Below are 24,950 nucleotides of genomic sequence, written 5' to 3'. Positions count from 1 at the left end.
GCTTGCTGGGGTTTGTGGACTGCAAACATGTTGCTAGCAAAATATATCAAAACCTTGACAATGAATAGCTTTTCTTACAACTTAAAACCACTGAGCCATATCTTAGCTGTTAGAAATTGGCATAGATCCCCCCGAAGTCAGCAGTGCTGTGCCAGTACAGCTAGGCTGTAGGACAGATCCACACTCATTAGCTGTCATCTAGAATAGGTACCATCCTGTGTTGCTTTGCTTTTAATCTTATGCCAAAGATAGGCTTTTTCCAGGGTAGAAAGCCTAGAATTTTTAAATATGCTACTAAATAAGTATTGTCATTTAAAATGCCTGCAGTACCTTTTCAAAGCAGCGGGTGGCACTTGCAGAGCAACAATGTTCTGTGATTTAGCTTCTTTTACAACAGTTACAGAGGTTTATTGCTTTGTCCTTGTCAATTTGGACACATGGGATTTCAATAGGATGTGGCGTTCAGATCAAGTTCACACTGACAGGACTGAGTCATCTTGTCTGCCTGAAGTCTGTCCTGCCAACAGCAGCAGCGAAGGGTGCCACCACTTGTGGGTGAGGCACTACCTGCAGATTTCCTAATTCTGTGTCTATGGGCACATCCGTGTAAATCAACTCTAAGGAATGTGGGAACCAAGACATGAGCTTTATTGATGGTTTCGTAGGAGCACAAGCTTTCCATCTAAAACTTTTCCATCCAGGAAATGTTAGCGGTAATTTGCTGACCTGTCGTAGCTGTTCCTTACAAATTCAAGTAACCTGCAGGAGTTCTTGAAATTGTGGTGTTGAAAACATATTTAACAGTAATCAGAAGCTGTTAGGTGATTTCAGGACAGTGTCTTATGCTAAAAAATAATTCTCTATAGCAGAAAGCTGTATGGCACTGGTATTTCTGCACTGAGTGTGCTTATAGGCTGAATAAATAAATAAATAAATACATAATGGCTAATAAAGATACACTGAGGGTGTCCTCACAGCACATCACAATCTGTAATAAAAAACCCAGCACGCTAAACAGATATACCCTAAAATAACCTTAGTAGAGTATACTGTACATATTTAATTCCACATCATCTGATTGAGTAATGTCTCTTGTACATTAACACTGCTAATAATTTCCTCTGCAACATTCAAGAGCTCCGCAGGTATCACAAATTTTAATTGCCAGCCTCCTTCTACACCAGCATGCGGCATCTAGACATTATTAAACAAAATGCTGATGATCACCCCCATTTTCTGTTTGTACAGTTCCATTGTATTTGTCTGGTGTGCTATGCAAATTTGGAAAATTAAATGGGAAGCAGTTTGGTTTATTTATCTAATATAGAAATAATGACATATTTTAAAAATCTATAGTGATGTTTGATTTTCTTCAACATGCATATCAACATATGCATGTTGCTATTTGACTGACTGCTGACTCCTTTAAATATGAGAAACGGATCAATCATGCATATCTAAAAATATTATTTTTTTATCACTTCTTCTGGTTATTTTAAATTTAAGACAAATTTACCAGGGTTCTGCTGAAACAAGGAGTCCTAAGTCCAAAAAAGCAATGAGAACCATCATCTTCAAAAGCCGTAATCCTTGGAAGTGCCTGGGGTTTATTCTCAGTTCCATTTTGGACCAGCGAGATCCCTGGGCACCAAAATATAGGATCTTGTGCATGCTCATGTATTCCTGGATTAAAGAACTGGATACCTGGCTCCAATCTGAATTCTATCACAGTGCAGAGGCAGACAGGACAGTAACAAACCTTCAGAACTTCACCTAAGCCTCAGCCCATGGTCAGTGCCCAAGGACATACTGCCTCAGTATGTCCTCAGTGTGTCCTTGCCTCAGGTGCAAGTTTCACAGCTAGTCCTTCTGAAAAAATGTGCAAGAAACGTAAATGCACGCCATGCACAAATAACCTGGTGCAACACCCTGTGTTCTGGTCCCTTTCCCCATTCCTGTGACTTCTTAGGCATTTATTTGTTTAAGAATCACTGAATAAAATTCACAAACAGCTTTGGGAGTAGGAAGCAGAACCCAGTCTTTTCTCCCCCATCTCAGTGGCTCCAGACATGGGCTCCCTCCTACTGCTTCACTTCATCTCTCTGGCTCTGGAGATGTTGCGCCTCTGGCTGTGCAGTGGCCAGATACCAGAGTGCGGCGCTGTCCTTGCAAATCTCCAGCAGCCGACTTAAGGTGTTCATTGAAGGCATCAAAAACAGGGAGTCAAACCATTTCCAACTGAGGCGTGCAAGGGATTTGGCAGTATGCTTTTATGCAAGACGCGCCACTGCCTCCTCCTTTGTTGGTCTTGCTGCCTAGAGGTGGATTCAGCAGTCCCTGGTGGATGAATGTGCCAGTTCTAAGTAACCCTTGGCCTAGGCCTGCCAGCAGCTTTTCTTGAGATGTTCTCCTTCCTTGCTGGCACTAGACGATTGAACACTTGGCTTGGGGAAGCTCTAAATGTATCTCTACAAGCGCCCAGCCTCCCTGTAACGTCTCTGAAAAGAAGTCAACTCCTCACTCCCGCTTTCCCGGGGCACGTTCCCTTGGTGACCACGTGGGTGAATTTCCCTGCTTGGATGATACATTTAACACCAAGGTGTTTTGACACCTGTTTTTAACACCTAAAAGAAGCGGTCTATGCCAGATAGGGAGCTGTAGACAATTTCAGGAAAAATTATTTGCCTCAGCTTTTTTCTGAAACTGGATGAGCAAAAACTGGAAAATTGGAAGGAAAATAATGCTTTCTGTGTTTGAAATCTTTTCATTTTCTCAGATGCTAACAAGCAAATAATTGCTATTAGAAATGGACATAACACATTAGTAGGCAGCACACTTTTTCCCCCCTGATGTTTGATGTAATTGCAATTATTCTAAAGCAATTACTTGTAGCAGGAAAAAACCTACTAAAACAAAAAGCTCTTTTTCCACCTTCATTTTTCCCATAAGTTTGATGTTCCTAGTTGAGCCCTAAAAAACTTATTAGGTAACACCTTGCAGAAGGATAGATACACCTGTGGTTTAGAGGTTTCCTTCTGCAATCCTGTTAAAGGGACATGTTATCAGTTATCTGGGGTTCCAGTTACTTATCACTGACATTAGTAGAAAAAAGATGTCAAAGAGTTGCCATTGCTTTCACCATTGTCAGTTATATCTAAATTCATAATAAAGTACCATGCTGATAAATCTGCTAAACCTGTGCTGAGGTACTGCAAATGAGTTAAAACCTACACAAATATGTTTCAATATATGAAATATTTACCCCTACACAATATTTAATATAATGGTATATTTCACACTATGATTTTCAGTTTATTTTTATGTCAACCATATCCAGGTTATGGAACAATTTTTTTGGTTTATATTTAAATATTCATCAATTCTGTTACTATTTTTTAATTATCTTACCTGAAATTCCAATACCTTCTTTTCCAAACTACATTCTCAAGTTTTCCAGACTTTCAGTTTTCAAGTTGCAGTTTTTTTAAGGAACCCACAAAATCTCAAAATAGTAGTGTTTTCACATCATTTATGTTCTTACTTTGACAGGCTGTGCAGAGGTGGGTTAGAACTTGAGAAAGGTTAGAGGTGCCACGCTCGATAAGGCAAGTGTTCGGAAAGAATTTGTAGCTTGCTGTTACAGGTGTGGCTTAAAAACCAGTAGCTGTTTTCTTAAGGAAAGCCAGTATAATTAACAAGTTTTGGGGTATTTTGCAGCCTTGTTTTTCTCCAAAGTGAGACATCTTACTGTGAATCAGAGTCAATCTCAGTCTTGAGAGAAGTTCTAACAGAATTATTTGTCTAGTGATTCTGGATTTGAGGTAGTGTTTCAGAAATCTATGGCTTACATCCTTAGGTCAGACACAGATCAATTAAACAAATCTGGTATTTATATTAAATAGTTTTAAAGCAATGTGCTTAAAGATTCCACTTGAGATTGATAAAAACAGGGCACACATTGCTAGGAGCTCCCAAATCCCTCTCAACCATTTTCTTCAAGATCATGATCTCCAAACAGTTGACAGAATTAAGTCATACAAGGTACCAGAGCCTTTCTGATCAACACAGGTGCAATTCCTCAGCTAAATTCTTCAGCTGTGATTTGTGCCTCAATTTACCATGTTTGTTACTACTTGCTTAGGACCTAAGCGCGTGTTTTTTCTTGTATCCCACTTCTTTCATGTAACGTCCAGAAAGTCCTAATCACAAGGATGTGCCTAAAACACTGCTCATGACCAGCTGCAAACACAAGCATGTTTTGCCTACCACATTTTTTGCTCTATATCAGAAGGGAAAAAAGGGGGGAAAAAAAAGGATAGTGAAGATGTCAAGGACAGGAATAGGTGGGCAGGCCTGGTTTCAGGGGAAACAGGAGACCTGCTTTCATCTCATCTAACTCTAGACACTGAAATGAGACATCTAAGCTTTTTTAGCTGGCTGTTCTGTATAGTCAAGGCATCTCCAGAGTATGATCCAGCCTAGTCAAAATCCAAAGTAGAGGAGGAGTAGAAAGGATCAAGACAAAGGTGTGACTTGGCCAACCAGAGAAGAAAAGAAATGTGTAATAAAAAGAATAATATTAGTGCTAGTGAACAAAACTATCTGCTTCTTTGCACCCAGAACTAGGTAAGAATTGGGACAGGGAGGCCGAAAGCTGCAAGATAAGGATGGGAACTTACACATTCTTCAAGGAATTTGCTCCATGTGACCATTTTGATCTTGTCCTTTGATCTTGTCCACCACTCTTTTGTGGCATGCCACAAACTGTGAAAAACAACTTGATGATAGAGAACATTATGTGTTTAATTTTACATACACTGAGCATCATAATATTGGTCTGTCAGATACAGATACATGCTATATTTTACAGCACTTAAAAAGTACACTGTCTTTTTCTTAATTTTATAGCTCCGTAAATCTGTTTTCAGCATCAGAGCAAGAAATCTTTTGGAAAAAGAGACAGCAATCAATAAAATTCTAAGGTAAGAGTCAGCAGTGATTTTACATTGTTTTAACTGTCATCTGATTTGTCATAACCTTGTTTTTCATGAATGTTACTGTATGTATAATATTTATGGTAGTCTATCCTTTTGTAGGACATCGATTACTTTCATTATCAAAGATAAATTGCTCTTTTCTCTCTATGTATTACATGCTTGAACAGCAAGAAGAGAGAGGTTGTTCTTCTTCAGTATCTATTTATTGTAGGTTGACCCTGCCTGGATGCCGGGTGCCCACCAAGCCGCAAGGACAGGGAGAACACTCAGCAATTACTGTCATGGGCAAAATAGAATCGATTTGGGGAAATTAATTTAATTTATTACCAATCAAATTAGAGTAGGGTAATAAGAAATAAAACCAAATCTTAAAACAACTCACCCCCACCCCTCCCTTCTTCTTGGGCTCAAATTCACTCCCGATTTCTCTACTTCCTCCCCACAGCAGTGCAGGGGGATGGGGAATGGGGTTGTGGTCAGTTCATCGCACGTTGTCTCTGCCACTCCTTCCTCCTCAGCGGGAAGACTCCTCACACTCTTCCCCTGCTCCAGTGTGGGTCCCTTCCACAGGATGCAGTCCTTCAGGAACAGACTGCTCCAGCGTGGGTTCCCCATGGGGTCACAAGTCCTGCCAGCAAACCTGCTCCAGCATGGTTTCCTCTCTCCACAGGGCCACAGGTCCTGCCAGGAGCCTGCTCCAGCGCAGGCTTCCCATGGGGTCACAGACTCCTTCAAGCACATCCACCTACTCCAGCATGCGGTCTGCAGGTGGATATCTGCTCCACCATGGACCTCCATGGGCTGCAGGGGTGCAGCCTGCCTCACCATGGTCTTCACCATGGGCTGCAGGGGAATCTCTGCTCCAGCACCTGGAGCACCTCCTCCCCCTCCTCCTTCACCGACTCTGGTGTCTGCGGGGCTGTTTCTCTCACATATTCTCACTCCTCTCTGGCTGCTGTTGCACAGGTTTTTATTTTTCCCTTCTTAAATATGTTATCACAGAGGCACTACCACAATCACTAATGGGCTCAGCCTTGGCCAGTGGCAGGTCCATCTTGGAGCTACTGGCACTGGCTCTATCAGACATGGGGGAAGCTTCTAGCAGCTTCTCACAGAAGCCACTCCTGTAGCCCCCCCCCACTACCAAATGCACATAAACGTTCACAAGGGTTGTACGCTAGAAAGCATAGACTGCAGCTAATCTCGTTCCAAGTAGGAAGTGTACAATGAAGAGGACTTCAGAACTGTGACTTCTGTAGAAGGATTTCCTGAATATTTTAATAATGATCACTCATTTTGGTACTCCATATCGAGTAAGTACTCAGCACTGTAAGTAAATAATGAACTCCGAAGTCTCCAAGACCCATGTCTAAAGTTATCATATGGGTATCACCATGCTGCAGCATTTTGTGCCACTGTTGGTTTTACATTAGAATGACTATAATTGATATAAAGTGCATTAGTAATGCCAACAATTTATAGATCATTCTTTTTCTATATTTACATTCTCACCAAAGCAGGTGCATCTCCAGAATATTGTGAATGACTGGTCCCAGGTAAATAAGCAGTAGAAAAAGGAGTAACTGATCTGAGAAGTACAGCTGTGGGATTACATTAAGTATGGCAGTGTTTTATGAGGAACGGTGCGCTAGAAATTCAGTGTGATTTCTGAATTGTGAAGTTTCTTGAAAAGTGCCTTGTAATTACATGCCACTTGAGAAATATTACAGCTCTTTAGTTCTTTTTAATACTCTGTAAGAATACAGCACAGGGAGAACTGTAGAAATTAATGTGCAACTTTATCTGTTTTTAAACCTGTGGTAATGAAAACATGAACAATTACTAATTCAAATTAATGCTCTTTGTCAAAATATTATTAAGAAATGCAACTACAAGACTGTAAGTATTCTATTTTAAAAAAACTTAGGGCTCTATTTGTAAGCATTTATTTCAGTTATGTGAATGTACCTCGATTTTACAGGCATTACTGTTATGGATAGATAAATCGAAGTTGCTTTTTCCTAATCAAAAATATATACAGGCTTCATGGCAGTGTTTCAATAAAACGTTTGTAATGAATTTCTATGTTATATTACAACTGTGAAATGTTATTGGCACCTCTGGGTTACACGAATGTCTGTTTGGCATGTTTCTTATGCTATACCACAGAGGAAATGTGTAGACAAAGAGAATACACCACTGTTTTATGTTTAAAAAACTTAAAAAACCTGTGACATCTGTAAGGGCTACATTCTTTCTTACACAGAAGAAAAAATGAAGTCCTGCAAATCAAAATTCAGAATTCTGATTGATTCTTCCATCAGCACAGAACTGTCTCCTTTTCAGGAGAAGTCTGAAGCAGAGTCAGAGGAGAATCTAAGCAAACCATTGTTTGGACTTCACTAAGTTCTCAGAGGTACCAGGACAAAATCAGAATTCAGTCCTTCCGATTTCAATGCTGCTGATTTCCACTTGGTCCTTCAGAGCATGGCTTCTGCCAAAGTTTTGTGTCTTGAAGTACTTCTCATGTATTCACCTCTGAAGAAATGTTTCAGAGGCAGAAGAAGAAAGTTTTCATTTACTAATCTATTAATTTATTTTAATTAACTTATTTAATCTGTCAATTTAATCTACATTTGCTGTGCTTTCCCACCTACTTCCTGGGTCATAAATGATCAACTTTTGAGGAACAGGGAGAAGAGGAGGGAACTTCTGTCAAGTAAGCAAAATGTGGGATCAAATGTCCTCCAATGCTTACTGGGGATGCTTGGAAGTCATTTACAAAGAGGCAGTCTTATTCTCCTGCTGAGAAAAAGCAACAAATACTGTCTATTGTTTCTTGTTATTCCCTCAAAATTGTTCTGAACTGTGACACCTCCAGTGCATCTGTTCCAACATAAGAAAATTGTGTTCCTGGTCTATCTGGGGGGTGTTCTGATAGAGGGCATTGCCACTGATGGCCCACTGGTCCTGAGCACTGCCAGTGTTTCCATGTTGATGCCAGTGTTGCCAGTGTTGATGCAGGGGAGTTTTACAAACAGAGAAAAAACTGATAAGAAAGGATAATATTTACAGCTGAAACTTTGGATTCAGTTCAAAGAACACAGGAAAACTCAAACCAGAAGACATGAGAGATTCTTTTTCTTATTTTTACTTTACTTGTAAGTGCTGTATACTCCTTATTAAAAGTAGCTGAATCTCAGCTGTTTAGAGTATCTGCCAAAAGAAGAAATGGCGTTTATGCCAAGAGCAATAAGACATAACTCAGGATGTCCTTTCTAAAAAGATTCCTTTTTGTGTCTTTTTAATTTTCATCTACCTGAATTAAGGGGCATTTGTCTAAAGCAATGCCTTTACACAGTAAAGCTTCCCATGGGCAACTTCAACTTGTTCAAATTGCCATACCGAAAAGTTAATTTTAAGACTAGTCTAGCTTAAGTCCACCTCTTACGTTTTCCCCCCTACTTTTTAAACCTTGTCAAATTATATTTTAATCAAATTCTGAATGTTTCAACTTAACCAACCACATAGAAGGAATATGCATTACAGACAGGTACCTTTATGTCTCTCTTGTGCATCTTCCTCTATCCAAACCTTGTTTTTCCCTTTATATATTGAACTGCTTGACATCATGTTCTCCAGGAAGAGGAATAAGAGCATAAAAAGCCCACAGTTCATACATTCAGTCCTAGATGTCTCACTTGTTTGACTAATGTTACATTATGCAGCAAAATGGAGGTCTTGGGTCTCTTCATTTTCCTGCAACTTCCTTACTGCACTCCAGGGGAACCACCTATTTTCTGAAGATCCTTGCCTTGAAACCAACCTTCACCTTGCCCCCTTGAGGTCTTGGTGTGGTTAGTCCCGGGAACAGAGTCAAGGAAGTAGACTTTCAAAGAAGAACTTTTTCGAAACAGAATTACATTTAGTAGTGCCTCTGAATTACAAACAGCACCATTTCTGAAAATTAGGATGCATTTGCCTCAGCAGAAATAACCTCTGCTTCCAGCAAATTTAATTCCTTCTACATATCTTCATTGTTTCTCACTTTTCTCTCACTCTTTCTTGCCATGGGCACTGCTTTTCATCTTAAAAGCAAGTTCTGTGTCTGTGGTTCTTCTGACCCTCGTTCTTTGTGTGATCATTATCTAAGAATGGATGTCTAGTCCTTTTTTAGTCCCACTGGCTTTCTGAAGTAGAGAAGGTGGAGAAGGTCCAATCAAAATGTTGTGTGTAAACAAGTTCATTCTCTGGAGTATTGAGGATAAATTGTAAACATCACAGAACGGTGGGGAAACTGAGCAAATTAAAAGTAATCTCACATAGTCCAAAATATAATCAAAGTATCAGTGGTGCAGAACATGATTCTGGTGTCTAGTAAATGATGCTTCACAGTCTCATAATGGTTGAGGTTGGAAGGGACCCCTGGAGGTCATCTGGTCCAACCTCCCTGCTCAAGCAGGGCCACGTACAGGCAGTTGCCCAGGACTATGTCCAGACAGCTTTTGAATATCTCCAAGGATGGAGATTCCACAGTCTCTCTGGGCAACCTGCACCAGTGCTTTGTCACCTTCACATAAGGGTTTATGCCCTTACTTTATAAAATACAAGGAATAACTTAGAAGTTCTCTGGTCTGTTGGTAAGAAAATCAAACTCACCAAAATGACAAAATTTCAGTTTATTATAAAATATGTACTGTTACAGTTTGGGAAACTAACGTTTTTTAAATGGGCAGCTTTTTATTTGCCTTTCGTTACAGTTGATGCGATAGTCAAACTGTAAACTGATAGGATTTTCACTGTTCTTGTCAAGATTTGTCTGATGCTTTTATGGGCCTGAGGGAATAACATAGCCCATGCTTAAGTGGAACTTTCAGTTTCATAAACAGGTAATTGAGTGAAGTGTATTTATCATACGTCTGAAACTGAGACTGCCATGAGTGCGTCTTGAGAGAAAACAAAAAAGAATTGCTTGAATTAAGTATCCAGTTCTACTAATTTACTAATATGCTAGAATATAATTCAGAATGTTTCATACAAGTATTTCTGCAAAATACAGTGATTTTTTATGAACATTAGAATGAGCAAGAAATGAGATTCTCTGTGCTTCTAGGAAAGTTATAAAGTTAATCTCTGAATAAATTATCTCTGGAGACTAGTACAGTGGTATAATACATCACTTCTCATAAGAGAATGAGCAAACATTTTCATTAGTTTGTTTATCACAGGAACATGGACATTTTGGTCAGAAGGGAACATTGATGACCATGTTATCCAGCTGCCCACTTCAAGTAGGACTATTGTTGACCCTGGAACAGATGAGCTTTGTCTCTTCCACCTGCTCTGGTTCCAACACTGCATTACCATACCTTTGAGAGAAGGTTTTCCTGATGTGCAGTCTGAATCCTCCAAGCCACGGTTTCTGGCCACGGCTCACTGCTCTGTCATCTCACAGTAACAAGAGTTTAGCTTCATGTTTTAACCTGCTCTTCACCAAAACAAACAAGACCAGCTCTCTCAGGTCACCTTGAAGGTCATGTGTTGTAAGCCACCGACCACTTGTACCTGCTCCAGTGTTTCAGCATCCCTCTTAGAGTACCCTGAATTGTGTCCCAGGCGCAGCCTTTCCAGCTCTGAGTAGAGGAGGGATAATAACTTCCATCTATCTGCTGGCTACCCTTCTCCTTAGTAGTAGTAGGCAGTTTGCCTTACTGGTAGCAGGAACACATTCATCCAGTTATCATCCAAGTAGCTCCAGACCATCCAGACACAGAGTACAGTGTAGCTCCCAGATCCTTCTCCTCAGCCAGCCACTCCACAGACTGCCTGGATGCATGGAGCTATTCTGCACCAGATGTGAAACTTTGCACATTTCTATGTTCAACTTCCTGAAGGTTCTGCTGACTCAGTCTTCAAGTTTATCAGGATCTTTCTGGCTTAATACTCTACCATTCAGTGTGTCTAATATAGCTTTTCACGTGTCCACATAGCCAGTCATTTCATTACAGAAGGCTTGCCTTTGATACCCTTTATTATAAATTTACCTGCATTAAATGACTGACTTTTATTAGTGAGTTCTAAATCACTTACAACAAGTTTCTCTGCATATATTTAATGTTTTCTCTCTTAAGAGTATGATTTCTTTCTTCATAACTGTGAGGCTTTGATACTATGCATTTCTCAGAACGAATGTTCCAGGTAAGCTCAGTTTATGAGGTTCCAGGCTTTGATACCATGCGTTTCTCAGAACAAATATTCTAGTTAAGCTCAGATGATGATTGTTGTCATCAGGAGCAAAATCTAGACTTAGTCACCATCTTCTTAAATCTCCACAAGCGCATGACATCATTTGATTTCACCTGCCTCCTGCAAAGACAAACAGAAATAAATACTAGAATGCGCATATCCATTGGTAAGAAATTACTCTGTTTCATGGGGTTTGTGCCAAGTGACCACCATGTTATAGATCACCGTAAAGCATTGTTGTGAAGTTGAGTTTGTGGGCTGTGGAGTCCCCAACACTGCAGGTGTGGAAAAGGAAGTTAAGACAACATCAACTCAGAATAGTGTAGATATCATTGATTCTGCTTTTGAGAGAGGTGATAGACTAGATGTTTCTTTGAGGTTCCTTCGAGGTTCCTTCTTCTCCATTGATTCTTTCAATTCTTCTGTAATCCAAGATAAATAATTGTTATACAAACATCTAGTAGAGGAAAAGCTGAAACAGCAAAGTAAGAATGACAATGAGAATGCAAAACGTCTAAAGGAAAGAAAGTATGCTACTGTAGTTCAACAAACTGAGCAGACACTAAAGAAAATAAGTGACTTTTTTTTCCTTTAGAGACATATGGAATAAAACAAGAAAAAAACATAGAAAAGAAAAAACGTGAATTATCCAAGTTTCATTAATAATTCATTTTATTTTACCAGCCAAATTCAGTTTTCTTTAAATAATAGTATATTTTTCCCCAAGAAGAGTAGTGTAGCTGTGCTGAAAATGTGATTTTTGCTTGCTATTCAAACAGTGCCTTATTGAATTAAATATATAAAATGAAGGAGAGAAACACTAGAACACCTATCAGGTGGATTCACCATGAAAATTAGGTTGTCACATTTAACCATATTTTGCAGGTTAGATGGAAATATAGTGAGAGCATAGAAAGATTTAGGAAGCGTAGAGAGTCACAGTGAAAACAGTGCTGAAGCATGTTGGTAATTGTGTGTTTTACTGAAGCGTACCACACTGCTAAGACTTCAGTATTAGCATGTTTCAGGGGGAAAAAGAACTAAAGTACACGGTATTGTATGCTGTTACTACAAAACACATAATTATTCACTCATTAAAGTAATACAGAAAAACATCAAATCAGTGTTATATTGGGATGCACAAGATGAGTAAACACTTGTTGCAGAAAGGATGCCTCCCTAAAAAGTCCAGGAGTGAACCATATGCATACCGGCTGCAAGACACCTCATAATATTCATGAAAGGTACAGTATTTTGAAGTATTGATCAAAACATTTAATGTTTTGCACTAGCTCAAAGAATGTTACTTGAACACTCTGCTCACTACTTATTTTTCAGGGGTTCCAAAGCATGAAAGATTTTCAAGGACTTCAAATGTTTGAACCTCATAATTGTTTGCAGGTAATACAAACTACGTAGTATTCCAATACAGTATTGCTCTGTATGGTCTTAACCTGTAGCCTGACTTTCTGATAACCTACCAAATCACATTTTCATTTTCAGGATATTTTATTCCTTTTGTACTTCTCAAGGCAAATTTATAGCATGTAGTTTGCAGCTGCTGGACTGTGTTCAGAGTTCAGCAACTACAAAGTCCAGGAGTTTGACATATTTCTTGTCTCTTCTCCTTTGTTTCATAACTTCCTCTTTCCTCCACAAGTGAACATGAACCTATCTAATATTTCATAGGGGTGGTATAGGAAGATGGGAAGGACAATTCTAGCTTTAAAAAAAAAGGGAATTTTGCCTGCATTGTTCAAAGAAAGGTCAATGGATTCTGACCAGCTACAGTTAAGTGAACACGTATCAAGTCAAGAAAACATTTATGTTGAACTCTAATTTGCAAACCACTGAATTTTTAACACTGTGACACAGTGATTGTCCCAGATGTGTGATTCACATCCAGACTACCAGATCTGCTCGTGAGCCAAGTCTTAAAACTGTCATCAAGTTGATAGAGGTCTAGTCAAGACAGACAGTGGAGTCCAGTGAGATCTTTGGCTAAATGCTTTGTCTTTAGATGCCCACTTTATGATTACTTGGATATTATCCAAACATCATTAATTAAATTAATGGACCAAGCATTCAATGAAGTTGCCCACATATGGACATCTCATAATGTATGAGATACCAGAGGATGTCCAAGACATCCTCTTGAGGATGGCAGGTAAGAAATTTGTAGGGGATGCATACCCTGCTGGAGCAGCAGCTGGAAACATGGCAAAATCCTCCAAGGCAATGCAGATGGCACTAGCCACCTTGGTACAACCAATTTCATTGAGTCCTATACCTCCACTGATTATGAGGGAAGCCTGGACACATGGCTGGACACATGTAGGCACCGAGAAAAAGCATGTAAGTGTACGTGTCTACAATAAGAAGTCAAGTCCTACCAAAGATTTTAAAATAGACAACTTTGCAATTCTGAAAACTTCATGGCACCTGCCTTCTTTTTCAAAAGTCCCTGAAGATCTGCAACTCTGGGTGTCTAAACAGCTGAAAAACATCCAGTTCCTGAGTTGAAAGGAAGACAAAGAGTGGCTTTTATGCTGGTAGAGAGGCTGCCAAAAGTAGCCACAGCCTTTTTAGCACAGCATCTTTGTCTCTGGAAATACAAAAAAAAAAATAAAAATTTACAGTTATTTGATAACAATTTCTGATCTCTGTGCTATACAAATGGCATTTCATTTCATTATTTCTCTGTTGAGTCCAGTAGGAGCTGCAGTCTTTCTACAGGTGCTACCCTTTCTGTATGCCAATTCTGTATGGTATATGGTTAAGCAGATTTTATTATACCATTAAGAATCAAATAAGCCATCTTGTTCATTTATCAGGTGAAGAATTTATTGTTTGAGCAGTTAATATTGTCTTTTATTACAGACAGTAAGAGTTTAAGTAACATGGTATTCAAGTAACCTGTGTACAAGGACATGAAAAATTTATGTGCAAGTCACTTTTTGATGTCAAGAAAATAATTTCTGTTAAAAGCAGAGCACAATAATTCATATTTACAGGAAAAAAGATACATTACCCTCTTTGTCACAGCAAGAAGCCTCTGTATAGAAGTCAGACCCCAAAACTCCCCATTGTCTCTGCTGGAAAAAAATGGATTGTCATTTTAATGGAGTTAAATAGGATCTATTTTTAGAAACTAATTTTTATCTTTTTTTTTTTTTTACAAGGAAATTGCACAGGTATTCCAATAATACCTCTGTTGTCTTCTGACAGTGTTATGTAGTATCATCCTCCGTAACATAATGCTTAAAATCCATTGGCATTAAAATATTCATGATCTAGCTAACATAACCTGTGTTTTATAAGATCTACAGTAATTTTCTTAAATGGCATGATGCTTCAGTTCAGTGTAGTGTAACCTAATGCAATAATGAGTATAGCAAAATGTATTTTTCTAGCATGCTAGTATGATTGGCAGTGATGCCACTGACAAGCATTCTAAGCTTCTCATTTTTGTTCCAGATCTCACTTTGGATCCCTACTCCTATCATTGGTGCGTTTAAACCCAAAAGAAGGAGAAATAGTGAAGAAGAGTGAAAAACAAAGTCATAGTGAGAAAAGAATGCGCCTGAGATGCCTTTTGCCATCAAGCATGGTCATCCCATGCCATCAAGAATAGCATTTATCCAAGCCTTACGGAAGACTGGTGAATAGAGTGGTCGTGCCAATAGCATGGTGGTTTTTTTTCGTGTTTTCAAAAAAATTGGAGATTCAATTCATTAAAAAGTATGAAATATTACCAGCTGGGTCTTGTGTGAGTTTCTCTGAATGATTGCATAGCACAAAATGACCAATAAGCTGTTCACTGTGTAAAGTTAAACTTGCAGCATTCCTGGAAAGTTAAATTATTTTTCCAAAGAAGTTGAAATTCCATTTCTCAGACATTGGCAGAATTGTGTGAGCTCTTTTAGTGGAAACCTCTCCTTTTCTTAAGCAAATCCATTTCATTGTAGCCAGCAAAATAAAGATATGCATGCTCTGTTTAGCCATAGCACACTTATTAACTGACAAATAATAATTTCTGCCAAAATAGTGTTTGCCGATATTCAGCAAAAGCAAAATGAAACCAAAGAGCAACCAAGTGAAAAAACCCACACAACAAAAAGCTGCAAGTTCAGTGCATTCAGCAGACATTTCATTCTACAGAGTATCATCAATGTGCAGCTTTTCATTTCAAACCCTGTATGGTCCCAGTTATGTAGAAGAACACTCAAAGATACTCTGTAAGTCTTGAGTGTGTACATAAACATTTCGCCACATGCAGCCCTGAAAGGGAGCTGCCCTAAAATGATGGCTCTACTTGTACTATTCCTCTCTTTCTTGCTGAGAAGCTGCTTTTACTGGTGATTAGTGCATTGCTTGACCCTTTCCACACTTAGTGAGCTCTTGAGGGACCATAAATTCTACAGCAAACTGAAAAAACCTCCAAAGGTGGGCCTTGCTAAGGCATGGAGAAGGGCCATCAGATGACCCATTATGTTGCAGAGTGGGGACCGTTGCCTTGAAAATATGTTTTCATGGGAAGTCTGTTTTTGTTTTATTGTTGTTTGTTAAGCTGTGCACTTGCTTCCCAGAAAGCCAGGCTGACTTGTCTGAACGTGCTACCTCAGAAATTATCATTTATACTGAAAACTCTGTGTCATCATCATTATATTTCTTCGTAGGGCCTGCACTAGACAACGCATGCTGAGCGGATCCTTTGAGGGGCAGCCTGCAAAGGAAAGGTCAATACTTAGCGTCCAGCATCATATACGACAAGAACGCAGGTAAACATGGACAGAAAGGATGGTTTAAAAATATTCTTAAAATAAAGGTGATGAATTAAATTTGAGCAATACCTAACGTGTGAAAAACTGAAATGACTTACTTGTTCAAAGAACTGAATGCTACATTCCTCATCGTAACCATAATGAAATTCATTGTACTGTATAAATGGAAAAAATGCCTTTTTATTTCAAATGTCATTTCCTTCGCCAACTACAAAGCTATCAATTTAAACATCAGAAGGAAAGAAATTGGCTTATGTTAGACCGGATTGAAAACAATTGAAGAACACATAAGCTTCTGATGTTAGTGAGAGAAAAATGATAAGAATTTGAGATAGTGGGTGGCTGGAGAGCAGTGCTTTATAATGGCCATCCTATAAAGGTCAAAATTTCATCTTGAGATGTATCGTTAAATTGATTATGATTGTTTCAGGTCACTGAGACATGGTTCCAACAGCCAGCGAATCAGCAGAGGAAAATCTCTTGAAACGTTGACTCAAGATGTAAGTCCTCATAGAAATGATGGTTTCAATTTGAGAATATAAGAAATAAGAATATGTACTGTGTAATAAATGCTTGTGTAAGACTAGTGTCTCTCTGTGATCTTGTTTATGATTTGTCTATTGAAATCTTGAAAGGAAGTCATAAATCAAATACTGTCATTGCAGTAGAATTATCCTCAAAGTAAGTGACATGGTTATTTCACTGACAGACTTACTGATTTTGAAACACTTGCTCACATAGATTTCTGAAGCTGTAGATAATACATGAGGAACACAACAATTGCCACCCAGGACACCTTAAAAAGCCTTACTCTGGAATTAAACAAATCACTCAGGCTGGCAAAACAACACTTCACAATTTCCGATTAAAGTTTAACAATATTTTTCAAACACAAGAACTGTGAGACAAAAGGACAGAGACTAAAAGGGAGAACACTAATCACGAATTTCACTGTGTTGTAGTTTTGTGCAGTTGAGTGCATTTTCGATTCTGCAAATTCATATTTGGATCACAGAATCACAGAATGGTCAGGGTTGGAAGAGACCTCTGGAGATCATCTAGTCCAACCCCCCTGCCAGAGTAGGGTCACCTACAGCAGGTTGCACAGGATGGCATCCAGGCGGGGTTTGAATGTCTCCAGTGTGGGAGACTCCACACCCTCTCTGGGCAGCCTGTGCCAGTGCTCTGCCACCCTCAAAGTAAAGAAGTTCCTCCTCATATTAAGCTGGAACTTGCTATGCCCAAGTTTGTGCCCGTTACCTCTTGTCCTTTTACTGGGCACCACTGAAAAAAAGCCTGTTCCCATCCCCCTGGCACCCTCCCTTTAAATATTTATAAGCATTGATAAGATCCCCCCTCAGTCTTCTTTTCTCCAGACTAAAAAGACCCAAGTCCCTCAGTCTTTCCTCATAAGAGAGATGTTCCAATCCCCTAATCATCTTTGTAGCCCTTTGCTGGACCCTCTCCAACAGTTCCCTGTCCTTCTTGAACTGGGGAGCCCAGAACTGGACACGCTGCTTCAGATGTGGCCTCACCAGGGCAGAGCAGAGGGGGAGGATGCCCTCCCTCGACCTGCTGGGCACACTCTTCTTGATGCACCCCAGGATGCCATTCGCCTTCATGGCCACCAGGGCACACTGCTGATTCATGGTCATCCCGTTGTCCGCCAGGACTGCCAGGTCCCTTTCCACAGAGCTGCTCTCCAGCAGGTCAGCCCCCAACCTGTACTGATGCATGGGGTTATTCCTTCCCTGGTGCAGAACCCTACTCTTGCCCATGTTGAATTTCAAAAGGTTCCTCTCTGCCCAACTCTCCATCCTGTCCAGGTCACGCTGCAAGGCGGCACAGTCTTCCGGCATGTCAGCCACTCCTCCCAGTTTTGTGTCATCAGCAAATTTGCTGATGGTACACTCTATCCCTTCATCCAGATCATTGATGAATATATTGAACAGGACTGGGCCCTGTACTGACCCATGAGGGACACCACTTGTTACTGACCTCCAACTAGACTCTGCCACTAACCACAACCCTCTGAGCTCTATCTGCCAGCCACTGTTCAATCCACTGCACTGTCCATTCATCTAACCCGCACTTCCTAAGATTGCCTGTGAGGATGATGTGGGAGACAGTGTCAAAAGCCTTGCTGAAGTCAAGGTAGACAACATCCACTGCCCTCCCCTCATCCACCCATCTAGTCACTTCATCATAGAAGGCTATCAGATTAGTCAGACATGACTTCCCCTTGGTGAATCCATGTTGACTACTTCTGATAACCTTCTGTTCTTCCAGATGCTTTGAGATGACACGCAGAACAAGCTGTTCCATCATCTTTCCAGGGATGGAGGTGGGGCTGACCAGCCTGTAGTTTCCCGGGTCATCCTTCTTGCCCTTTTTGAAGACTGGAGTGACATTGGCTATCCCCCAGTCCTCAGGCACCTCACCCAGTCTCCAGGACCTTTCAAAGATGATGGAGAGCGGCTCAGAAATTACTTCCCCCAGCTCCCGGTGGGGGGGAAGTCTCAAAGCAGATATCTGTGACTATGAAAATTCAAAGGGCAATATTAGTTCCTGTTTCCAAACTTTGATAGCCATTTTCTAGATGTGCTTCATACCTAGAAACAACTGGATAAGAAGTAATTCATTAATTACCCTGCATGGTGGCAGAAAGAAACTGTAGGCTACTGATCTTTTAAAGCAAATGTGGCTTTTCTTGTGTCCAGTAGTAAGTGTAACACCCAGCATTACCCCTCCAGGAGTGCTCCAAAGACTCACTTAACTCTGAATAGTAATACGGATTGTCCCCTCAACTGGCTGAGCTCTGGCAAGCGTCCTCCCTCCCTCTCCCCCCTCCCTGCACTCCGGGGTCACCAACTGCGTGGTCTGCCCAACTTGCTGCCTGGCAGCACATGCAGCAGGCTTGAGAAGCTGAAAGGGTGTCCAAAGCCTTTTCTTTCCCAGTCTTTGCCCTTAGTAACTGTGATGGTATTCATTCCAGTTCAGAGGGGTCGGCTGAGATTACAAGACCTTTGCTTTTAAAGTTGAAAGTTGCTTTGGATGGGACTTCACGCATGAAATTAAACCTGAAATTAACCTTGATGAAAATAAGCAGCCTTGTGTGCTGTAGGTAGCAAATACTGTACAATATGCTTGACTGAGTTGATGTGCAGTGCATTTGGAAATAAAGATTTTTCATTTGAACCTTTCCATGTAAAATACCATATCTTGCTTTCATCTGAATCATTAAAAAACAACAACCCACAAGCCTCGTTTAAAAGGAATTGTTTTGCTTCTAGCACTCCAACACAGTGAGATACAGGAATGCACAGAGAGAAGACAGTGAGATAAAGATGATCCAAGAAAAAAAAGAACAAGCTGAAATGAAAAGGTACTTAAAAATCAAAAGTCTGAGCACACACTTTTCTGTATTAAGTATTCTCTGTATGACATAAAAAGTATTGAGTCATGATGAGAAAAGAATGAAGTGAAAGGGATATTTTTGCCAGGTATAATGCATATCACTTAATAATTTACGTTCTGTCTTTCAAAAGGAAAGTCCAAGAGGAAGAGCTGCGAGAGAATCATCCATATTTTGATAAACCACTTTTCATAGTTGGTCGTGAGCACAGATTCAGGAACTTCTGCCGAGTGGTGGTTCGAGCTCGCTTTAATGCGTAAGTTTATTCCATATCAACAATTGGTTCAGACAAGTGTTTGCTCTCATGTCCTCAGAAATCTAGCTCTAACTTTTATTTTGAAAGAGAAACTGCGTATAGTGTGGTCACCACACGAGCTGCCAGTCAGTTGCATAGGGTATAGTGTTGCTGTTGGAGGAGAGGAAGCAAGAAAATGCTCACGTCTGAGCACTCTGCGATGCTGAGGTGGGACAAGACTGTGGGGAAACTGCAAGCATGACCTGAGAGGAAAGGGGAATGTTTTACACCCCCATTTTTAGACCTCGGGGAATCAGCTTTCTATTCCCTTCCTATTCCTTGTCATGACGCGGGAAGTCTTTATACACCAACAGTCACTCAAAGAATAGAAAAAGGTGAAGACAAATGAATCCCACCGTGCTCACCTGAAGACTCCTAAGCCCATAATTAGAGACCCCCAATGGGAGGGGGTGTTCAGCTGTGGGAGATAAAAGGAGAAAAGCTGAGAGCACAAGCAGCTTTTAAACCTCTGTCTATGGCTGGTACCCTAATTTTGGAGAGTAAATACATGTCACCTTGCAGACAGACAGCATAAGACAGAAGGTAGCTCAAGGCTATGAGCCTGGCACTTGGAAGACCTGGTTTCAGCACCTGCTTTACTATTGATTTTCTCTGTGCCCTTCAGCAAATTACTTCTAGGTAGAAGAACAGGAAGGTTAGATATTCAGGTTTACAATAGCCATACTTAAAGTGTTCTGCCACCTATGTAGAAGCCCACCCTTGAGTTAGGTGCCTACTTTTCTAGGCAACCGCTAACCTGATTGCGGTTCGCTGGTCCGTGAAGCAGTTGCAAATTAAAACGGCAAAACAAAACACACAGACACGCATTTGCATCTACTTGTTAAATACATGTCAGTGCCTCTTAGCATTGTGGAGTGCCTGAGAGTAATAGGGTATTTATATTATCAACAGTTTAATTAAAATGTTTGCAATTACAAGAGTAAACTGGTTTTGTTAAGCAGCCTTTTTTTTTTTATTTAAATCCTACCTACTTTATTCGTTGTTCCCCCCAGCTTGCCATATAAGATATTCTACCCATCTTTTTCAAACTGATAGGATACCTATTTTGTTCTAGTGAAAAAGGCCAAAGAGTGTCACTATATACAAATGTGGGGAAGAGATAGGAGCTTAGAAAGCCCCAAAAGTGGGTTCAGTGGGAAGGCACCAAAACCACTATATTCTGTATACTGACTGGTGTAAGTGGGTGAACCTGGTCTGTGGAAGATGCCTCTTGTTCTCCTTGTATGCACCTTGTATTCTTGTCATTCATAACCATGACATCTCTTCTGGTGGTAAAGCCTCAAGTTAGGTCAGTCCATTTTTCACTTTAAGCTCAGCGAGGAATTGGTGGCAGTTTCCCATCCCAATGGCTAGAGCCCTCACATGGGACACAGGATATCAGTGCAGATCCTGTCTCAGCATGATTTGCTACAAGGATTTGAAAGATAGATAAAAGGTGCCCCTAACCACTGGGGCAGGGGCGGCTTCTTGGATAGGATTCTATAAAATGTTTAATTAATTGCTGGAGCGAGAACTCATGTCACCTAGATACATGCTTATTACTTACATAGTGGTTTTCACTCTCTCTGGATGCCCGATGGGTGTTTGGATATGGTAGGTGAAGCACAGCAATTGCACAGGAAAATTCGGATATGGAGAATCTGGAAATATTAATCAGAAAATGACTGAAAAAGTAATAAAAGAAATAGGGCTCATGGAAGGATTTTTTGTGTGTCAGCTGAGGATATGGTCCAAGAGGTTTTGTAGAAAGGACTCCTGACAAAGCACCTCGGAACATAAAATTCAATAGCAGGTTATCCCCCCCCCCCAAGCAAAATACAAAATTAAGTCCTTGCTTACAAAAGCGAGACCACCAAAAAACAGCAGTTTAAGGAATTGTTAGAGGAATTACAGGTAGGCCATGAATTAAAGTGATACAAGCTGTGTTGATATGATGACTAAAATTGCATAGAATTGAATGGAACTTATACAGACATTTAAAATTAAGCCGAGATAAAATGTAGCTTTGATTACTTTGAGGTGATGGATGCATGGTATAATTATAATGCTGACTAAAATAAAATGTAAATGACTGTATCTTTTCTTCTTTTTATAGTTCTAAAACAGATCCTGTTACTGGAGCTGTGAAAAATACCAAATACCATCAGCTTTAGTAAGCACTGCAAAAGTAACTTTGCTTGGTCACATAAGCCTGCAGTATAAGTGCGTGAGCGCACACATGCATGTATATGTGTATGTGTGCATGCACATGTGTATTTCTTTTCTTTTCCCTGAAAAGGTTTTTCTTTCCACGGAGTTGTTTGGGGAGGAGGATGAATAGGAAGAGGATTTTTTTATCAGACTTTTCTTCTTCACTTGCATGTAACTTCCTTAGTTTTAGTATGCATTTCTGAAATATTGAAATCTTTGGCACTCCTCAGCTTAACTTGTTTTTCATAGGAAAGCGCTTAACTGTGGTGTAGACACAATTCAAGGGACACAGCACTTTTGGAATTCTTGTAATGGTTATCCTTATGTATTGTTCACAGTGACTTGCTGGGTTTGGTTACTTACCTGGACTGGGTCATGATCATCGTTACTATATGCTCCTGCATTTCCATGATGTTTGAATCCCCCTTTAGGAGAGTCATGCATGCTCCAACACTCCAGGTACTGTCAGTCAAACATTTTACATTTAATGAAGCACAGTCACCTTGTTTTTCTCCCCTGCCTATTCCTAGACTGTGACTTTTCTCTGCTTTGATTTGCAGATTGCTGAATATGTTTTTGTAATATTCATGAGCATTGAGCTTAATCTGAAGATTATGGCAGATGGCTTGTTTTTTACGCCAACAGCTGTTATTAGGGACTTTGGAGGAGTTATGGACATATTTATATATCTTGTAAGTTTTTATATTTATGAGAATTTTCTGTAGCATTCTTAATTTTGATCTCTTTGGATATATAAATGTTTCTTAATGTTAAAAATGTCTGACGTTGCTTCAATATTTTTATGCAGGAGAATCTTTCTTTTATCTATGTCTTAGCTGTTCATTGCTTCCTCCCCTCTTGACAGGTCTCCTGCTTTGTATAAGATTTTTGAAAAGCCTCTACCATTTGACAGAAGGGCACATCCTTGTTGCTGGTGTTGCTATGGCAGAAAGAAAGCAAAGCAGCATCTTTCTATATTCCACACCTATCAGGACTGGTTCTCAGGAAAAAATTGTCCTACTGTTTTCTTTGTCCCCTGGAAATTTCTTGCATTCCATTCAAATACAAGAGAAGGGGGTCCTTTTCCCCTTCACATATGACAATAAACACCACAGAATGTGTCAAAACCAGTGCTCAGTATAATACAGTATGAAATATTTGCTAACTGAAGAAATTGCTAAGCAAAATAGCTTTGATGGATTTAGATTAAATCGTTCAGAGATTAATCCACCAGACAGATGTGCTGCATAAAATTTGTCACGATCAATTTGTATCAAAGATTCCATTGTTAGCATAAATAAAAATATGCATACTTATATAAAACTCTTACTGTAGTATGCATAATGAGCATGTGCATTAGTTTCTTGAAATCCCTCTGAATCCCTCTGCATGTCTGAAGGAAAATTTAGGTGGTGTAGTTTGGATATTCCAAATGTGCCTGTGGTGGTCTTAAAAGAATATGAAAAAAAGTCAGAAGCACGGGCAAATCTTTTTGGTTTGGTGGGGCAGCTGCCTTTTACCACTGTTGTTTTTAACAAACCGTGTGATGTTTTAAATCCTATTGGTGGTATCAGCTTGATGCTCCATGTTTTGTGCACTTACCTCTTTGTAACACTCCCGCCTCTGGCCCCCTAGAGTAACATTGGCTTTATAAATACTTTTTTAAAAAATAAGAAGTAATTAATGGACTTTATCATCAATAACCATCTTTCAGAGATTGCTCAGGCTACAAGAGACAACTGGGCTGCTTGAAAACACTTCCGAATGCATAATAATTGTGTGATAAAAATCACACGGTGACAAAACTACTTATGCCTATAACAAAGTGGTAGGAAAAACTGGCAAGGAAACTGTTAACAGACTTTGCAGATGAGGATGTCTCAGTTTCAGGATAGAGTCTCTGTTTGAAATGAGAAGGGGGGAGAGAGATGATGCTGCCTGCTCCAAGAATATAGTTCAAGTCCCTGCTCTGAAACAGCCAATTTGATTTCTTCTTTTGGAACTGTTCCATCTGCTGAAAAGAATAAAACAGATTTTGAGTCAAAGGGGAAGACAGAGGCTGAAGCTGACGCCCATTAGTTAGGACAATCAGCCAGGGCACAGGAGCTCCAAGTCCTTTTTCTAAATTAGGCTTTTTTTGCCTTAATCTTCCTTTCAATTTTAAGAAAGATAAGCGTTTGTTTATATATTTATATAGCACATCTTCTGTGCTGTGTCTATGTCAAGTAAGACACTGTAAGCCTAATCCTCCTTTGCTTTTTTCTGCTCTGTCTCCTCAAGGTAAGCTTGATATTCCTGTGCTGGATGCCTCAGAACGTCCCCGCCAAATCAGGAGCTCAGCTTTTAATGGTACTCCGCTGCCTCCGACCTCTTCGAATTTTCAAACTGGTCCCTCAAATGAGGAAAGTGGTGCGAGAGCTGTTTAGTGGCTTTAAGGAAATCTTTTTGGTATGTGCCAATTATTTTGTTCTTGTTCTGAAGAAGAAGATATGGAGGAGCAAAAAGATACCATTTTGCTATAAGGTTTATGTTTTCTAATCTTTTCTCCATTGTTGCCTGTTTACTTTTCATTGTAGCTACCACAGAGATGACCATAGAACAGGTTAAAAATTAGACATTTAAGTAACTCATTCACATTTATACTGAATAAAGCTGTTGTAATAATTCTTTTACAGATGATATTATTTGTTCAGTATATATTTGGCCATAATTACATAGGAGGATTACTGAACTAAAATCTACCCCTTATTCACAGTTCTAGTTGGGGAAGGAAGATGAGAAGTAGGGTGTGGCAGCTCTGCAAGAACAAAAGTAAACCAGATTTCTGAGCTGAAAGTCTTTGCCTCCAAGTTTTTTGAGAGGCAGCCAGAGACAAGGCAGTTGTTAATCACAGCTATGGATCTCAGTGTTATGTCGTTGTTGTTATTATTACAATTATGATTATGCAGTTATTGTAATAATAATCATCATCAATAATAATAATGATAATAATAGAGTTTGTG

At 39.8% G+C, this 24,950-nt stretch overlaps 1 protein-coding gene across 1 annotated transcript in view; it reads left to right on the top strand.

Annotated features, from left to right (window-relative positions):
- LOC104292642 (sodium leak channel non-selective protein) overlaps nucleotides 1-24,950 on the top strand; it is a gene marked incomplete at its 5' end in the record, with an annotated part of 66,025 nt that overhangs the window by 12,975 nt on the left and 28,100 nt on the right. Inside the window, 9 exons of the mRNA XM_009892056.1 lie at nucleotides 4,909-4,982; nucleotides 15,923-16,024; nucleotides 16,458-16,527; nucleotides 19,321-19,412; nucleotides 19,576-19,698; nucleotides 21,854-21,910; nucleotides 22,287-22,407; nucleotides 22,509-22,640; nucleotides 24,229-24,396. Of these exons, the coding sequence (XP_009890358.1) occupies nucleotides 4,909-4,982; nucleotides 15,923-16,024; nucleotides 16,458-16,527; nucleotides 19,321-19,412; nucleotides 19,576-19,698; nucleotides 21,854-21,910; nucleotides 22,287-22,407; nucleotides 22,509-22,640; nucleotides 24,229-24,396 (939 nt within the window). The remainder of the gene's footprint in view (nucleotides 1-4,908; nucleotides 4,983-15,922; nucleotides 16,025-16,457; nucleotides 16,528-19,320; nucleotides 19,413-19,575; nucleotides 19,699-21,853; nucleotides 21,911-22,286; nucleotides 22,408-22,508; nucleotides 22,641-24,228; nucleotides 24,397-24,950) is intronic.

Source organism: Charadrius vociferus, unplaced genomic scaffold, assembly GCF_000708025.1.
Source record: "Charadrius vociferus isolate BGI_N301 unplaced genomic scaffold, ASM70802v2 scaffold110, whole genome shotgun sequence".
NCBI classification, from domain to species: domain Eukaryota; kingdom Metazoa; phylum Chordata; class Aves; order Charadriiformes; family Charadriidae; genus Charadrius; species Charadrius vociferus.
This window is presented reverse-complemented; position numbering and strand designations above follow the sequence as displayed.